This window comes from Engraulis encrasicolus, chromosome 8 (assembly GCF_034702125.1).
Source record: "Engraulis encrasicolus isolate BLACKSEA-1 chromosome 8, IST_EnEncr_1.0, whole genome shotgun sequence".
Taxonomy (NCBI): domain Eukaryota; kingdom Metazoa; phylum Chordata; class Actinopteri; order Clupeiformes; family Engraulidae; genus Engraulis; species Engraulis encrasicolus.
Genome location: NC_085864.1, coordinates 9,511,187 through 9,531,157, shown reverse-complemented (window position 1 = coordinate 9,531,157; position 19,971 = coordinate 9,511,187). Strand labels below are relative to the sequence as shown.

The window sequence follows — 19,971 nt, the reverse complement described above, 5'->3', positions numbered from 1 at the left end:
CTGCAATGTTCTAATTTTAATAGCACATATAAAGTTCTAAAGTGAGAATTGTATGAGTATACAGCAGCTTTGTTATAACTTTTGTTATGTTGAGAGGACCCAATGTTCCAAAATGGCACAGTCCAATTTTCATGCAGGCCGTCTGAGTTAAAGGTGTAAGAATCATGTTTCTTTTAATCCTGAAGACCCACTACCAATTTACTCTGATTTGTCTCTGTTGCCAATCCCTTGTTGCGAGTCTCTGTTGTCAATATGGGGCGTAATGTGGAGAAAAAAAGACTGAATTTCCTTATAAATTTGCCGTAATGTCACGGCGACATCTCAGAACAGTATGTGGCATTGTGATGGACTTATCATGTGCTTCGTCTCCTTTGCAACCGTATGCAACACTGTAATGTCCACTGTGTGGACCTGCACATTCAGTCCCTGCACGCTCTGCAAGCCAAGCATGAGACACCGAGGCAGCCAGGCGGGCTCTCCATATATGGTGGGCGTGAGTGGTTCACGCTACCAGAGCTACCAGAGCTACCAGACAGCTGGAACATAAATCACTGTCGTGTCGACTCACCCGCAGACCCCTCCGAGTGTCGGATTGGGGTGCTTTCTGTCATTCTTTCTCTCTGCATCATTAACTTCACAACTTTGTTTCTTCTCTGTCTTCTACGTACTACATTGACATGCCTTGAATATGCAGACGTTTTGTAAAAAAATGGTGTTGTTTTGCTATGTTTTATAGGCCTAATATAGGCTACTAGACTCTCATTATCATGTTACAATGTTGTCTCTGTCTTTTACATTCATCATGATGTTATACAACTTTGTCTGTATGCCATGTTTCAGACATTTTCAAAAAACAATGTGAAACGTTATGTTGTTTTGGTATGTTTTAGAAATCTGAAACCATTAATCAATTCAATACAATACAATACAATACAATACAAAGCAATACAAAGCCGTTTATTGTCATTATACAAGGTATAATGACATTTTAAGCCTCCCTACAAGGCACACAGAGGCCTTCATGAATGAAGACATTCCTGCCAGTGTGCATTCATTATAGTGACAGCTTTAGGAAAGAACCTATCCTTCATTCTGTTGGTTCTGGCTGCTATTGATCCGTAGCACCTACCAGAGGGCAACAGTGTGAGGAGATGGAAGCCAGGGTGTGAGGGGTCTTTACTGTAATGATACTCCTGGCTCTGCTTAGGCAGCAGGAGTTGTAAATGGTTATAGGAGGCAGGGGGCAGCCTATGATTTGTTGTGCTGTGTTGGTCACCCTCTGTCTGCAGGTCTGTGCAGCTTGAGTGGCACACTGACACTGCGTAGGTCAGCAGGCTCTCTGTTGGAACGGTAAAAGGTCACCAGCATGCTTGAGTCTAGGTGTTCTGTCTTCAGCACACGCTGCTGGGCCTTGTTTTACCAGAGGTGAGATGATTAGCTGTTTATGTACAGGTGGGCAGGAGCATCTCTGTTTCGCTGGAAGTCCAGGATGAGTTCCTTCGTCTTGGAGGCCAGGTTGGGCCAGGTTGGTTATCAACCCTACCACTGTTGTGTCATTTGCACATTTGACAATGGTGTTCTCTGGGTGGATGGGGCTGCAGTCGGACATGTAGAGTGAGTAGAGAAGTGGGCTCAACACAAACCCGGATGGATGAGAGGTGATGACCTAGTTTCACCTGTTGGGGACGATTGACAAGAAAGTCTTTGATCCAGGAACAGCTGAATGGTGGGAGTCCTAGAAGAAGGGGGTGCACACTCCTCATCAACTTACAACTTTGTCTCTGTTTTTTACATATGCTACCGCATGCCTTCAATGTGACAGACATTTTGCCAAAATGTTAAATGTTATGTTGTTGTTTAGGCTACAGTTGTCCTTCATGTATGGTAGTTATTCATAAGGAGGAGCGGGAGGGGTGGGCAGGACTACCCAGGCTCCGCCCTCGCAGTGACGCAACACCTTCGGCTCTGCTGCTTGCTCAGGAAAAGAGCTTGTTCAGATACAATCTGAGTTCTCCCTGGCAGGGGAACTCCACCCACTTTCTCGGGAACCAATCAACTTTGAGCATCTCCAATAGTCCTAGGTAGAGGCGTGTTCAAGGCAGTGACATGGTTTAAGCAGAGACGTTGTATTGGGAGTAAGAAAATGTTTGGTTTAAACTTTGGCTCAGCCTTTTCAGTTGCAAACCAAGGGAGGTGGGTCAACCATACCGTTTAAGAACGTTAGTTATTATGCTCTTAGTCAGACCACGTCTCGAAGAGATTTAAAAGTCATGATAATCAGGCTAGGGCAGGAGCAGAGTGGTAGAAATAACACAGATACTGTATGCTTTAATCTTCAGTCACATGATTTTCTACTAGCCCTGAAGGTTATGGGTAAAGCCATCTCTGCCATATTAACATGGCTAGCTGGCTGCAATGACATTAAATAGCTATAGTAGATGGAGAAAACAAATCACAAAATCAAGATGTTGAATTGAGAGTGAAACTTGGGGGTTCAGGTGTCATTTTAGTGATGATTGACTTGACTTGACATGACTATAATTTTTTGTCAGGTATGACGTTAGCCAGTTTTGAATATTGTTTACAGCTGTTGCAACCCAACCTTTTTTGTCTCGTGTACCCCCTAACCGGGCAAATACACCGGCTGCGACGAGATTCAAGCGACAGAGAATTGCTTCTGTGTAGCAAGAGCAATACGAGCGATTGAAGCGACTAGAGTTTGTCCGTCATAGCTAATTTGCATAATATTCTCAGTTCTTCAACTACAAACTGTTGCTGTCGTTGTGTGAATCACCTCTAGTCTCCAGAATCGCTCTTGTGGCGCGACTCAATATAAAGTCAATTACGTCCGTCGCTCGCCTCACTCAGGTCGCGGCCGGTGTATTCGCGCGGTTAGCCTTTTGTCATACCATACATACCGCCTCACTCATCCTCTATATATTGTCCTTTTTTCCAATGTGACTATGGTCCATACTTTTATTATAATTACATCCATGTACCCCCACAGAGTGCTTGGGTACCCCTGGTGGTGCACATACCCTGGCTGGGAATCAATGGTTTACAGGATGCCACTTCAACCTGACAAACGAAAATACTCAAACCTCCATTTGTCCTCCCAAGAGGTTCATAAAAAATAAAACGTACAAATTTTTACCAAAGACAACATGGCATGGAATGGTCCCAACACCTATTTTGTTCGATGTTAAACCACAACACAACACAGCAAAAGAATGCCACACAAGGAACAAGAGCATAACACTAAATCCTGGGCCCTGCACAACCGAATCAAATTGTTTACATTTTTAAAATTTAAAATTATCGAAGCGAAACATATAAAAAGTATCCTTTGGCAAAAAGTGTAGGTTTGGCTGGGAAAGTGTTGGGGACATCAATATGGCTAATTGTCCGGGTAGGCCTATGCTATTTTTGCCTCATATTTTTGAAATAGTGGTGGGGACAAGCTAACCTGGTTCTCACGCGATGGTGCGAGCTCACGAAGTTGAGCGGAAATGCACAAAGGGTCTGCGTGAGAGCCAGGCTAGGGACAAGCTACTGTAGGTTTATCTCAAAAGTAGTATGGACATGCTCCACCATCCACACCTAAAATTACACCCATGTCCTTTTGTATGGGCATTGTTGTCATTGCCCCACAAAGGTGCATGGCCAAATCAATCTCCTCCTTAAAACACATGGGTTATAAATGTCCTGGATCCAGTTCAACCATAAAAGTATGACAGCGATTTTAAAATAGCCAGGTACTCAATGCCAATGACGACTGAATACATTGCTCAATGTTAACATGCATGTTTAGGTTGCTTGCTTCTTTAAAGACTGATCATGTTAGCTGCTTGTGACATCGTTCTGACCCCTGATGCGCATGCAGGGCAATTTGGTGGCTGTTTTAGGTTAATTCTCGAGATCACATACAAGGAGGTGCATTTAGTTGGAAATATGGACGACCTTGGAAAAGCTCAGTGCATATTTATCTAAAATAAATAGATCTTCAAAAAGCACACGTCAGTATATTTCATACTCAAGAGAGAGGTTAGTCCACCCTATGGTTAAAATTAAACTATAAGATAGTCTGAACAATGTGGCGTACACAGTACAGTTAAGAGTGGCCAAATCTGTTTACACTACACTTAGCAGACCCTTATAGACTTACAGTTATTTGGGTACAGGGTATTGGTTACAGCAGTGGTTCCCAAACCATGTCAGCTGGGACCCCCTTTTAGAATTCAAATTAAATATCACATATAACATCCCATATTCAGAATACCGACCGTTTCTGTCCTTTGTCATTGTTAAATCACAAGAAATGTAAATACATTTAGGCTTATAACCATACCAGTGAATAGGCCTACTATTACTGACAAATATGCTTCCATATATAACCATTCCATAACTTAAGTTTTTATGCAACTAGTCCATTCTCTCCATGACCCCCATCATAACCCCCCCCCCACGGGCATCGGACCCCAGTTTGAGAACCACTGGGTTACAGTATGTAAACAATATGAAGTGGGATATGATGCCTTTCTCAAGGCACTTCAGCCGTGCATTGGGCTATAGGAGACCGCCCATGTAACTCCGACTGGAATGGGTTGGATTCAAACCAGTACAATCCCAAGACCAACTTTATAACCACCATTAGACCACCACTGAACCATATCTGATAACACCATGTATCTGTACAAAGTCAAAAAATGCAGTGTTAAAACTTATGCAGTCGATTTTTTATTATCCCAGAGTCTCTAAGTGTAGCATATAGTAAAGTAGACAAAGTCAGGCACATCTTTTTTTTCCCAAACTCTGCACCCCACTTCCTTATTCCTTTCTCTAAGAAATTAATTCCATTCCCACATACAGTTTGAATTCCAATATACAACCTTGGGTCCTCCACTTGTGCTTGCAGTCTCATACCAGGAAGTAATATGTTGTGATGACATCACTGACAACAGCATTATATTTCAATAGCTCGCAAAAGTAAAGTCATTTTCTCATTTGCAAACTGGATGGTGGTGAATGAACAATAGTCCCCCCAAAATTGTTGTGGTTAGGCTGACAGTGGGGAAACTTAATTGTCTTCTCCACGGAGGCGGGGCATCAGCAAAACATGAAGCCACAAGCACAAGTCGCATATTGGAATGCACCCACAGTGTTGCTCTGAAGTTTATGATAGGCCTACTCTTCGAGAATTTATGTTTTTAATAGCGATTTTTCAGAGAATATGAATAATGGCACAAAACTGTTTTCCCAGTCCTTGTCAGTCTGAAGGCATTTAGTAGCAATAAGCTGTGTTAACTCTTTCAAAATCATAACTCGAACTACCCAAACGATCCTGATGAAAAGTTTAAATAGCCTAGTTTCTGATGCTGTGCCCCCTTTAACATCAACGTCAGCTTGAAATAGTTTGTGGTAAATATGTGGATGGGACTCTTTGTTCTTTCAGATGGCAGTTCGTCCTGGAAAAAAATGTCATGTGTCTGATTCCTGTAATACCTTTGGTTGCCTTGAACTGCACTGCACATCGAGGTATCCCAGGCTGGCTCACTGGCATTGGCTGCGTGTGTGATGGCGCAGTGCTGCTCTTGCCATTGAAATGGCAAAGTGCACATGTGCACAGCTGCCCATCCAAAGCAGCACTGTGCAACATGCATGTTGGAGCCTTCCATGTAGCTACTCCATTCCTTTGGAATAAACTACTCAGTCACATACAAAATGGCCCTTCACTGATCATCTTTAAAGACCTTAAAACGCATCTCTTTTTGCAATATGGAGTCAAACTCTCATGGGATCAATGCGATTGCAGACAGACCTTGCAACACCTGCAGATGCTCATCCTTGTTAATGCATTCAATTTCCTGCAACATCTGCATGCTCCTGTAGACAGCAGACGAAAATGTGGGATGATGGTTAGAAATCTTGTCTGTTGGCAACCTTTATCGTACACCCAAAGTTATACATTTATCTGTCTATTTAAGTTGAGTGCGCCCTCTGACAAACTAGAAATTTTGTCAGTCTTGGAACAGCGATGTGATGTGTGCCATGATGTCAAAATATATCACGGGATCAATGCGACTGCAGATGGACCTTGCAACTCCTGCAGTTGCTTATCTGCTTTGATGCTCGTTGCAAGGGTCTGCATACCACCTTCGAGGTGACGCACCCTTGAACTAATTGGCCAAAAGTTCACTGACCTCTGTGTAGACACATTGTCCCACACCCCTAAAAAAGTTTGCACTGCACCCCACTTCAACTCCTCGTCCCCACCTGTCCCCCCACACCTCACATGTGGTGTGCTACGTAGATCAAACTAGTGTGAGCTAATCATTTCAAATTTGTGGTCGACTTTAAATGTGCCGCGTTTAATACCACCCATGTCGTGACGACAAGTTCTCACTGACGTACCTTGCAACGTTGTTCGACGATGCAAGAAATCGAATGCACCTAGTGTCGGCACCACCCCAGCTGTGATGTCGAGTTCTCGCTCACGTGGTGTATAGTAGGGTAGACTGAGTACAGTTGAGTACAGGGTACAGTTGAGACAAACCAAATATCTCTGGGTAACAACATAACACTGATCTAATTTTTGCTGTGGACATGCGCATCAATGTCCTCTTAGATCATGGAAAATTTGAAACCATCACAGAACGCAGATCCAAAGATATTGGGAAAATGCTGTTTTCGACAGGTCAGATTTACTTCACCAGGGTCTTTCAACATTGAATATCTAATGACCAGTAGTTATCCTCTTGATGTAATTTACATGATTGCAAGCCATGATATGTGCTCTAAAATTAGACATATTTCCTGACATCATAACAGTTAAACCCAGTTTAAAATCTTTATCAATGTGTGATCTGGCCAGAAGGGGACAGTTTAGACGCTAGCCTGTAATGCTAATTTCACTATGTAAAACCAATGTGAAGATGCTAACGGGTACAGTTGAGTACAGTATTTTGCTATCGGCCATGCTATTAGCTCCCATGGCTATTACATCCCATTGATTAGAATGGTGTCTCAACTGTACTCTGCTATGTCTCAACTGTACCCCACCGTTTTTCAGCTAGGGTACAGTTTGGACAAAAGTGCACCTTTTTTGTTTGATTAATTACATAAACATTAAACATCCTAGAGATATAATTCCTTGATTATATATTTGCCCACATCCTGAAAATATGTTCTGTCCAAAACAACTTTCTTTTTAGGACCTTTTAATAGTCTAATTTCTGCGTGGAAGGGGACAAAAATAAAAGTGTACCCAACTGTACTCAGTCTACCCTAGTCATCAATCAAACAAAATTTGACTCGAATGCAGCCAATGAATGGGGTTTCCCGGATCCGTCTCAAATAAGGTGTGAATGAAAACACTCGAATAGCGAACCCCACATTCTATGGAGGAGGTTAAAAATAGACTGTAGGAGTGGGGGGGTTTATCCTCCCCACCACCCCCTCCCCGACACACACATACACACACACACACGCAAACACCCACACATGTCCAATGGATAGATAAATAAACAGCTCCCCCCCAACACACACACACACACACACACACACACACACACACACACACACACACACACACACACACACACACACACACACACACACACACACACACACACACACACACACACACAGGGCTGGACTGGCCATCTGGCATAGCAGGCATTTCCCAGTGGGCCCCTATTTTCAGAAATGTGAAGAAAAAAATGTATCCAAAAGTGCCCGGGCCCTATCCCCTTCCCCCCCCAGTCCAGCCCAGTCCAGTCCAGCCCAGTCCAGCCCAGCCCAGCCCAGCCCTGCGCGCGCGCACACACACACACACACACACACACACACACACACACACACACACACACACACACACACACACACACACACACACACACACACACACACACACACACACACACACACACACACACACGTACAACAGCTTCCCAACCAAACTTCAATAAGAAAGTGGCCAAACATGCAACACATTTCTTTGTGATCCATAAACCTCCTTGCATAAAAAAATCTACCAATATATATTTAGTGGAACATACTTTTTTAAGATCAAAGTTGGAGATTTCCAATTCATTTGTCCACAGGTAGACAGTATAGGAGATACTAGGTGTATAGAGTAAACTATATGAATCAAATTGAAACTCACAGTTTATAACCCACATTAAGGCAAATATTTTTTATATAGCAAGTTTTCTAAACAATGATGATCAAATGAGGTCATATCTACTGAAATATGTGATGAAATATTTGGTAAAAGACCAAACATAAAACAAACTGCTCAGGGCAGTCTACCTCAGTTAAACAGTAGCAGAGAATGGGGAGAGCACTGGTTAATCACTATACCCCAAGCCAACTGAAAGTGTCTGGAATCAAATTGGCAACCCTTGGGCTACAACTCTGACACCCTATCTGCTTACTCATGACGGCCCTTCTATTTGCATAGCAGGTCTCACTGGCGTACACAGACATTTTGAGGGGCAGGTGCTAGTGGGGGGGGGCATGTGGAACTTCTGGCTGCCTTAGATTGATGATCTAGATGATCATGTCAACAGAGACCCCAATGAATAGTGAGAAAAAACAAGAATTTTCAAAAAGGGCACTTTTTGTCCAGGAGGGCAAGGGGGCAGGTGCTTTAGCATCACCTCGTCCCTGTGCACACCTATGGCAGGTCTGAATGCAGTCTAGGCATTACAGTAATCATCTGAAGACAAAAAGAACTTTGGATTCAGTGTTGTTGCCTGTACATTACACACACAGTTTGTAATCTCATTGCAAACGTGTTTATGATTTGATATTCAGAAGATTTATTGTGAATAGAACAGTGAAGATCACAGCAGGAAAAGAGTGGGAGGGAGAGAGACGACAAGGTAAAGCTGCACTGTATAACATTGTATGCCAGTTAAACTAGCAAGTCCCTGCTGCCTTACGTTTATAAGTTAATTCAACTTGAGGCTTTGATTTACTAGTTGACGCAAAAACTATAAGCCTCAAGTTGAGGGCGTAATTAGTAACTTTTCCCTCATTGTATTCATGTTGATATTGAGTTGTAATAGCAACCAGTGTCACTGATCACCTTTGACCTCTCAAGGTCACCAGCTTTTCCAGGTCTGTTTGCAGCAGGTATAACCTGTCTTTTTTGAAACCTTTGAAACTACTATTAGTTTAAATTTGTCGTACATTTTATGAAATTGGCATGTGATTGAAAGGCTGTTTTGCCCTTACTTTTGAGCAGTAACCATTATATGTTCCTCTGAGATACAAATGAATGGCTGTAAAGTAAATTATATTGCATGCTGTAGCTTTTCCCTTATATATAATATTATATAATATATAATATTTCTTATACTATTATATAGTATTATATACTATTCTATAGTATATAAAACAATATTGACTTGCACTAGTTACCGATAGCCGCCCGGATCAAGCACAAGGCATTGACCCTTGCCTACAAAACCATCACAGGAACGGCCCCAGCTTATCTGAAGGACCTACTAACGCCTTATGTTACTGGAAGAGAACTGCGCTCATCCAGCACAAGCCGTCTGGCTCTGCCATCCAGTCGCTCTAGGTATTCCCAGTCAAGATTGTTCTCCGTTGTGGTACCCAAGTGGTGGAACGGTCTCCCAGAGGCAGCAAGACTAAGTACATCTCTTGCAGCTTTCAAGAAACAACTAAAGACCTTCCTCTTTCGAGAGAATCTACTAGACTAATGCTTAAGCTGGCCTTGCCCCAGGGCAGACTCTTGACATTATGTTTAGTTTAGTTTAGTTTGTGTGTGTGTGTTTGTGTGTGTGTGTGAGTGTACTCGTTATTTACTCTTTATAAAATGATAATAATAATGATTAAAAAACGAACCCCTCTTTGCAACTGGACTTGTTGTTCTGTATACCTCCTGTGCACTTTGTATTTGCTTGTGATGTTGGCTTGATATCCTCTTTTGAAAGTCGCTTTGGTTATAAAGCGTCTGCCAAATGCAATATAATGTAATGTAACAGCAAAGAGTGTCGATGGTGATCTTTGACCTCTCAAGGTCACAAGAGGTCATATCCACCTTACCTCTACATCCTAAAATCAAAAATCATGGTATGTAATGACTATGGTAGAGATCAGTGGTGTAGTGTTTTTTTTAAAAAGTGGGTAAGTGCGTTCTCCGTAGACTACACCACTGGTAGAGATGTCATACTGTCATCACAAAGTTCACAAATGTTGTGCTAAACCACATATAGGCTGAAAAGAGTCCTGTGTTGCTGGCCCCAGCTTCTTGGGAGCATTGCTGCCCCCATTTGGGCTAGAATGTTATTACAGCAACCAAAGGTCACAGTTTTGACACTACTCACACACAAAACAGCACAATTATGGACTTTGGTACACAGATTTCACAACTATTAAATATTAAGCTATTTTTTTTATTAAAATGTTAAATAATTAAAACATGGTATGGCAACTGCGGCTCTGAGGATAACATCGCCCTGCACGGGGTAGTACATTCTGCAGAAAAAAATCGTGCGGACTGCAGGAGACATTAGGATTATATTCGAAAAGATGACAGGACAAAAAGGATAATGAAAGACATCATTATATGTCTCAAAGGCTGCCCACAGTGAGACATCTACATTCAATATAATGAAGGACTGAATGATTACACAAGAGTTTCTTCCCTCAAGCCATTCACTGTTTAAATACTTGTAGCATTTATTGTCCCCTTTCTTTTCCTATTAATTACCTCCGCCAAAGAGGTTATGTGATCGCCTGAGTTTGTGTGTTGCGTGTGTTCGTTCCCTGTCTGAATTTGTGTGTTGCGTGTGCACCGTTTGTTCGCTGCTATTTCACAGCCTGCCACAAGGTGCGCGCGGTGACCACTGAGCACCGACGACAGGTAATAAACAGGGAGGGACTCTCTCCTCTGCCACCAGCTCCAACACCAACACCATCTCCTGCCAATAATTTTATCAGTCTCTACTTTCTGTGCTTCGTCGCCCCATTTGGAAATAGCTGATATTGCAACTGCACAGATACTGCACCACTACCCTTCACTCTCTGAAAAAGTCTAGAATGGTGAGTGTCAGTCAGTTACTCTGTACAAATATTTTGCAATTCAATTCAATTCAATTACTGAGGCATACACAAAATTGTATACTCAACATTCTACTCAAGTACTGTAACTGTACTCACCACAAATTTTCTACCATTTTACAACATAAACAAAGAGACAAAGTTTACAATATTTTGTAGTTTTAATATATATATATATATTTTTTTTTAATTACAATTATGTTTGTGTGTGTGTGTGTGTGTGTGTGTGTGTGTGTGTGTGTGTGTGTGTGTGTGTGTGTGTGTGTGTGTGTGTGTGTGTGTGTGTGTGTGTGTGTGTGTGTGTGTGTGTGTGGCCAGGGGGTGCATGCAAGCTGAAGAGGGGAGTAGGTGTTGGAAATGGAATAGAAACTCCTTTGGGATGGGAGTTTTAGGAGGTTGGGTAGGTTGAGGTTTGTTCAGGCTTCAGTTGGACTTTGGAGGCAACAGCCAAACACTCTCATGATCCAGGAGCGTTTGCAAGTGTTTGGTCCATCAACAGATGCATCCAAAGTCATCTCAGTAGATGCACAGGGGGCCGCAGTCTCTGCATGCTTGTCTGCTGGTGGGTGGAGATTGTATAGTGAATGGAAAACAACAACATAAGGCAAGGCAAGGCACGTTTATTTTATGTACTGCATTTCATACACGAGTGCAATTAAATTTGCTTCACATAAAAGTAAAAAAAAAAACATAAGCAGAGGAAACCACCAAAGAGATCATAAAAACAAACCCTACCCATGTCAGAAATGGCACTGACGGGAGACACCTTTGTGCTACGTCTCTTTGGAACCTAAGACAAGTGGGAGAAAGTTGCTCATGAATCTGATGTCACTGTCGCATTGGGGGACTAAAACTCATATGACTGTTTGCAATTAAAATTGCATGGTCGCCAGTCTTTTCTTACCCTGAGCTTCAATCTGGAGAACCTCCCTGCCTTTTGAGCACCTGTAGCTTCAGGCACAGATCCAAGTGAAGATGGAGCTCTCAGTGAAATTGGAGGGGCATCAGGGACTTCTTTGTTATTCTTATGCAACAGTTCTCTCAACTTGGTCAGAAAGCTGTTATGAAATGAGCCATCCTCTAGTTTCACTGTCTTCTGCTGGATGTCTTCAGAGCCAGACTCCTTCAGCAGGAGCTTATCCATTATCCTGTAAATGGTCTGGATCTTGATGTTGTTCAGACGTTCATGGCTGTTCGGAGCTCCAGAGGCTCCACTGAACTCTGACAGGACTTTGTCAATCAGACCTTCACACATTCCCTTCTGATCATTGCTCCATTCCTTCACTGCTGCATCCTTCTGAAGCATGACCATCAGCTGGTGGACCATTAGATTGGTGAAGGAGCTTATCATGCTGTGGCGCTTCTGGGACACGGAGTACTGCTGTTCCATGTTCGGTTCGCAGCTAGCAGTTCTAGTGATTTGGTCCTTGCTGTGAGAAGATGCTGTTTCCATGTTCTCTGCTGTGGCTGGGAGTTCACCTACTGCATCAGTGGCTGGGGAGTCTGCCCGTCTCGGTCCATCCAAAGGAGCGCTATGAGCCACTAGAAACGGTAATAATGGCTTGAGCAAATCCTCCATAGCTGCTTCTGCATATGAGTACACCATCTGAGGAGGCCGAGATAGCGGGGTGCTCCTGCCAGAATCCGATGGTGGCACAGATGCGCAACCCTCCTGCAGGAAACCCTGCATCTCATCGACCAGGTGTCTGGCGATGTCGTCAAGGCCTTCACTTGAAAGCACTCTGTCCACCATCCCCTCAATGCTTGCTGGGTCACAACACTCGCCCCCATGCTGCGCCACCGAATCAACGTCAGGCAGATCGGAGGTCCTCTGCTCAGCACTGTCAGAACGATGGTCAGTCACAGAGGAACACAGCGCAGTGGTAGCAATGGGTGAGGCACAGGAAGGACGCCATGCCATCATAGTTTTCCACAAGGCTGCCAGGGAAACTTTCAAATGTAGCCTCCTCCCCTGACTTGCAGGACGTCCAGAGACCTTAACTGAGGTGGAAGAGCCTGCACTCTTACACCTGTCATCCAAAAGTACAGGCAAAACATTTTTGCTTTTTAGACATTAATAAAATGCACTATGAGGAGCTCTTTTACAACGCACAATAAAAACAATTCGATGCATACATCATTTTTTTTACATTTTAATTTAAGGGAGCATTGGGCAATTGAAATCTACCTGCTATTCTTATCAAATATTTAATATTTTATGGAAAACTCTACATAGTGTTTTGGGAAAGAGCTCTACACTTGTTTTCTCCAGATATGCTTGGCCAAAAGAGTGTATGAATTAATCTGAATTAATATTACTTCCTGATTTTTACCTTGGGCATGTATTTGAGGAGTGCTCCAAATCTCTCTCCATATGCGCAAAAACTGGCAGGATAACATTCATTGAGCTGGAACTCACAACTTTAAGCACAGCCTGACACACCTCCACAAACTGGTTCCTGGCCATCTGTGGTGGAAAAAAATGTGTTGTTATTAAACCACAATCACATATTGTAATATCAACTTGAGAATATAGGCCTATACACAGTAATACTCACTTGACAGTCTATCATGCTGATGAAATCCTTCCACTCCCTACAGAAAACACAATATAAATACATTATACATTATACATTATATATATATATATATATATATATATATATATATATATATATATATATATATATATATATATATATATTTATATATATATATATATATATTTATATAATAGTAGGCCTAACATAACATTGACACCAACACTAAGCAGCATGTAGCATAAAATACAGTCATGACTGAGGTAGCATGTAAGCACAACTCACTCCTCATTCAAATTTAAGATATACTCTTGAATGGAAGGATGAAGAGGTGTGTTTGGGCCATCAGACTGTTTTGGTCCAGGCCCATGCTGGGAAGGCTCTTCTGAACCTGAAAATATGTCAGAATATATTGGACTTATGAATCTAAGACATAAAAATCACAATCTTTTTTTTCTTCTCTCCTTAATAGATAGTAACCTTGGTGATGGCTTTGCATGTGACAAATAAACGACTCAAAGTTCAAAGCCTATATAGAGAGAGTCTATATTTGTCATTTTTTTCATGTGAGTTTTTACATTTTTAATCTTTTAGTATTTTTCTATTAGCCCATCATCAATTGTATTCTTTTTATGTAAACTGTCCTATTTGGTGTTTAAATGTGCTATAGAAATAAACAATGAGAATGAGAACAAACCCTTATTCAAATAGGCCTATTCAAAATCATCTAAATACCAATGTGAAAATGCTTTGTATTCTAATTAAAAGATACCTCACAGTACACTGACCTTTCTTCATCTTCTATGGGCACCACTTCAACAACTATGTAATCTTCTCATGACTCGCACTACAGAAAAGATTGTTTTCTTTTGCAGAGGTGTATGTGAATGTGTTGAACAGCCTACATCAACTTGGGCTTCACAGAACATTCTATTATGTCAATGATGACATCACAGTAAATAATAGCAGCCATGGATGCATGATGTCACCCTGTATACAACTGACTTCAACTACAATTCTGGGACATGCCACATGCAGAAGTTCTCAGATGACACTGCAGTTGTGGGCTGTATAAGAGACGGCCAGGAAGAGGAGTATAGGGGACTGGTGGATGACTTTGTAGGATGGTGCCAAAACAATCAGCTGCACCTGAACACCACCAAAACCAAGGAAATGGTGATTGATTTCAGGCGCTCCACCCCGCCCTTGGTGCCTGTTTCTATTGGGGGAGAGAATGTGGAGACTGTCTGTACTTACAAGTACTTAGGAGTGCACCTCGACAATAAACTGGACTGGTCCACAAATTCAGATGCACTTTACAGGAAAGGCCAAAGCAGGCTCTATTTCCTCAGAAGGCTGAGGTCCTTTAATGTCTCCAGTGTTTGAAGGTAGGGTGCGCACATCCACAGGTAGTTGTCCAGGTGCCAGACAAAAAGTGGTAGGTAGTGTGATGAAGCGGTCTGCACACTGTGTATTAACTCCAAAAATAATTTATTTCATTTAAACATATGACAACGTTTCGATCCAACAGAGGGATCTTCCTCAGGCCCTGAGGAAGATCCCTCTGTTGGATCGAAACGTTGCCATATGTTTAAATGAAATAAAGTATTTTTGGAGTTAATACACAGTGTGCAGACCGCTTCATCACACTACCTTTAATGTCTCCAGCCAACTTCTGCTTATGTTCTACTAGTCTGTCATGGCCAGTGTGCTCTTCTATGCTGTGACTTGCTGGGGTGGAAGCATTAGGAAGAGAGATGTGGGACGCCTTGACAGACTGGTGAGGAAGGCAGAGTCAGTGGTGGGCATGGAGATGGAGACTCTCACATCAACAGCTGAGAGCAGAGCCCTGAATAGACTGGACTGTATTATGGATAATCAGCTACACCACCTTCACACCACCTTCAATAACCAGCTGAGTCTGTTCAGCCACAGACTCTGTGCTCTCACTTGCAGGACAGACAGACTAAGGAGGTCCTTTGTACCATGGGCCAGTCAACTTATTAACAGTATACAGAAGGACACTAAGAAGGACATCATTATTGGGGATTGGACTGCCTGAGATGCCAGAGCTGGGCCAGATCGGGAAACCTTTTGGCGTGTGTGTGTGTGTGTGTGTGTGTGTGTGTGTGTGTGTGTGTGTGTGTGTGTGTGTGTGTGTGTGTGTGTGTGTGTGTGTGTGTGTGTGTGTGTGTGTGTCTGTGTCTGTGTCTGTGTCTGTGTCTGTGTCTGTGCCTGTGTCTGTGCCTGTGCCTGTGTCTGTGCCTGTGCCTGTGCCTGTGCCTGTGTGTTTATTTGTGTAGCTACTTGAGACCTGAATTTCCCCCTGGGGATCAATAAAGTTTCTCTACTCTACTCTACTCTATGGGAGTCCCCAACGTGATGTCATAATCAAATTATTAAGAATGTTGGTAAACCTGCGACCCCACCAATGAACATATAAGATTCCATCCACGCTCTATCTATCTATCTATCTATCTATCTATCTATCTATCTATCTATCTATCTATCTATCTATCTATCTATCTATCTATCTATCTATCTATCTATCTATCTATCTATCTATCTATCTATCTATCTATCTATCTATCTATCTATGGCTCTAAATTGATTCCAGCCAACCAGCCAAATGCTGGGGAAGACCCTGGTAGGAATTTGGAAACAACAACCTTGCAACCTTGCCTCCGGCTCTTTCTGGTCCCAGTTAGGATTTTATCGGGTGTCAGTCCTCTTTTTGATCACACCCCGTACATAGATTCTTGCTCAATGAGTTTTTGTTCACAATTATACTGCATGTTATTACATGGAATTTACAGTTTTTCTCAATTGGTTTGGCTAATTTCTTGAAACCCAAATGACATTTCTATAAATTTTGGTTCATTTGGCTAAACATTCTTACACTTCTGCACAACAGTTCAGATAACTAGCAAAATGTCATATACCTCCCAAAACAGCTCATTCTTGCATCAGAACTAAACCTTCTCCAGCATAAATAGTCAGTACCATAAAAATGGCATATATCCTTCTCAATTGGTTTGGCTCATTTGCATTCATTTAGTCATTCTGTCAAAATAAACTGGATGGTTCAGCATAACGCCATGGATCCTCATCACTTGCTCATATCACTCCAAAAACAGTTTACCCGTGTGTCGAAACTAAATTCCTTCCACAGAATGCCGTTTGAAAAAATGTCAAGAGATTAAAAATAACAGAGGAAACTGTAGTATACACGGTTGTAAAATTATTTTCTACAAACTAGTAAAGTTACAATACCATCTGGCCTGTTGAACACTGTCATGAATTTACTGTTTACAGTAAGGAAATTCTTAAAATATTATGTCCTTGACTGTTTTGACAATTGTGTAGACTACTTTGCATATGATGACTCACACAATGAAATCATGCTGACATGTTTTGGAGAGGGCAACCATTAGACTGAGAATTGTCTAATTCATTTGGATAAGACAGGTCAATTTATTTGGAAAATGTGCTAAATGTATGCTCAATGTGTCAACTGTAGGGTACTTGTATGTAGCCATCTGCCGAGATGTACTAAACATTTGAGACATGTACAAAGCATTTGAAATTTGATGAAAGCAATGAAAAATGCCATTCTGTTGTGGGAAATTGTAGGTTGGTTTGCAGATTTGTCCGTGTTGTTTTGAGAATGTCATCTCAGTTTTGAGAAATTAGCCAAACCAATCGAGAAAAACTGTAATAAAATAATTAAAAATGAAAAATTAATCACTAATTAATACACTAATCTGCACAACAGTAGGCAAATGGGTTCACAGTCAGTGTTGCTTCCTGACTGGACAGGCTGATATCACAGAGGTATGATTGACTTGGAGATGTAGGCCTATTGTGTTTTTTGGTGCTCCCTTTCTTTATTAATCTATTTACTTACTCATTGAACAGTGTAGCCTATATATGAAGGTTTATCTATAGTTATTAAAGTTACCAATCTGGATCCAAAGTAATTACTTCAAAAATAAATAAATCTACTACTATTTGCACTGTTTTGTTTGTACACACAATTTAATAATCACTGTGGGTACACAATAAGCACGCAGACCTAGACTACTTTTGCTGTCCAGAGCATGATCATCTATTGCAGTGTCTCTCAACGGGGGCGCTACAGCCCCCCAGGGGGCATTGGGGAGCTCCAGGGGGGCGTTGAGAAGGATACGGCTGAGTGGGGGTGGGGCTTAGTTCCCATTGGGGAGCATTAGTCCAGAGAAATTAGAATACAGAGAGAATATTCACACTGATTGGTTCCCATTGTGTTCCCATATGGAGTGTCCACTAGTTGGAGAACGTTGGTAAGTCCTTCATGTGGGAAAATGTATGGAATGGATAGGGGAACCCATATGCTAAATACATTGCTACTGCGATTTCCAGTCACAAATATCATCAACAAAACATTCCTGGTAAGCACTATGACTGGTGTTTAACAATAGGCTGTATTGACAAATCGTTCAGGTGTGTAGTTTTACAGCAGGTTAGAAGATTTCGACCTGTACTCGCTTGCATCCCGCTAATGTTTATGGGTTTGGCCTCATAGAAATTGATCTTTGTGACACAGTATATAATATAGTGGCGCAAAGTAATCGAAACGCTACTCAAATGAGGTCTTATTATTTCTAGCTTCGAACTGAATATTAATATTTCTGGACAAAAAAATGATAAAAAATCACACAAATTATAATGGTATAAAACTCCATTGACAAACATTCATATTGCACTTAGGTAGGATTAGGGTTAGCCAGTTGTGGCTAGTAGCTAGTTCCGTGAGTGAACACCCCCTGATTAGTCTATTTAATTTTTTCAATCCTAAGGGGGCAGTGGTAGGCTTATGATGAGGTCAAAGGGGCGTTTCTTCAAAAAAGGTTGAGAACCACTGATCTATTGCATTTCTAAACCACCGTCCAAACTAAGATTAATTTTAAATAAACAGTTGAATATAGACACAGCACATTTCCTGGTGTTTTCTGGTAGCTGAAAGAGGGGTTTGTGCTTAAATATTGCGCCTTTTCACCTAGGCCGTTACGTCAATAAGTAGTCGGATGTGCTCCGCTGATAATGAGGCTATAGCATGACTAACACTTTGCCAATAGGCTTACCACAATCACAGGTGAACTATAGACCACAGCTAACCAAAGGACATGGTATAAAAGAGACAGATATAATTTGGTTACAACCTGAGGGTTACATTTTCTGAACACACCTATAGTATGTATAAGCCTGGCCTGCATGGATGACACCACATATCATGACACACATATCTTGTGTATAAAAACCAACTGAACTTCCTTGGCGGAGGTTTGCATTCTCTGGGTTCATTTCTAGTTTGTAGCCTATCACTTCATGGAGGCGATCAGTTTAAAATTTCATTTTACTGCCAATTCTGCTAACATAAGAAGACACATAACAAATACAAATCTTAAATCTTATAAATCAGTAAATATAGGCAAGGCTATATACAATGGCTATATTCTCAGAATAGTCTATTCAGAATAGACTTTTCACTTACAACTCTTACTCTTACAACTCTTACTAAAATACAAAAAAAATCTAATGTGAATGAACTTATATCCTTCTCCAAACACAACGATCATCATCACATCATTTCTCTTATGTTCTTTTTTTTACCTTTGTCTTCATTTTCATCATCCACAAGCTCTTACACAATAGCCACTTTCTCACCGCCATATCCAGAGCTGTGCCAGCGCTTAGTTGGGCCAGCAGCCCAGACCAACAGCCCTGTGTGCAGGGAAGCAACACAAAGTGGAAAATGTGAATAGAAAACATTTTTGTTCAATGTTACACTTATTATAGAAGGTGCTGTATGTTAAACTTGGGCCCCTCGAGCCTGAGCCCCCAAGGGCATGGAGTCCATGTTCGCTTGTTCCTTTGGTCATTTCCAACAACTCCACAAAGTTTCATCAAAATTCGTTTTTGAGTTATCCTGCTCAACCTGCTGACAAACAGACAGGCTGTCAGACAGACGGACAAACAGACAGATAGACAGACAAACGCGACCGAAAACAGAACCTCCTTGGCGGAGGTAATAAATAGGCCAACTTGAATTAATTGAATAACTACCTATTGTACACCAAAACTAGAAGCACTCGGAGAGCGCAGACCTCCACCAAGGAAGCTGATTGATACATTTGACTATGTTACACCCTAACTTTTTCTGCCTTCTTTTTGTGGAGTCCCCGCAATTCAATTCACTAGGGGCGTCTACATATATAGGCCAGCAATGGTGAAGAATATTTTAAAAAGTCCTTGGTCTGTTTCTTGATCAAGATCACCACCAGAATTTAATCACTTG

At 41.7% G+C, this 19,971-nt stretch overlaps 1 protein-coding gene across 2 annotated transcripts; it reads right to left on the bottom strand.

Annotated features, from left to right (window-relative positions):
* Positions 1 to 11,381: 11,381 nt before the first annotated feature.
* Positions 11,382 to 14,500, bottom strand: LOC134453489 (uncharacterized). 2 transcript variants are annotated; one of them, XM_063204293.1, is made up of 7 exons: positions 14,423 to 14,500; positions 13,920 to 14,025; positions 13,653 to 13,689; positions 13,428 to 13,561; positions 11,999 to 13,124; positions 11,830 to 11,884; positions 11,382 to 11,653 (listed from the first exon to the last, which is right to left on the bottom strand). In XM_063204293.1, the coding sequence occupies exons 1-7, from the start codon at positions 14,430 to 14,432 to the stop codon at positions 11,511 to 11,513; spliced, it is 1,611 nt and encodes a 536-aa protein (XP_063060363.1). In that variant the 5' UTR covers positions 14,433 to 14,500; the 3' UTR covers positions 11,382 to 11,510. The 2 variants fall into 2 exon arrangements, with proteins under 2 accessions (XP_063060363.1, XP_063060364.1); XM_063204294.1 differs by having other exon boundaries at positions 11,382 to 11,650.
* Between the last annotated feature and the right edge of the window lie 5,471 nt (positions 14,501 to 19,971).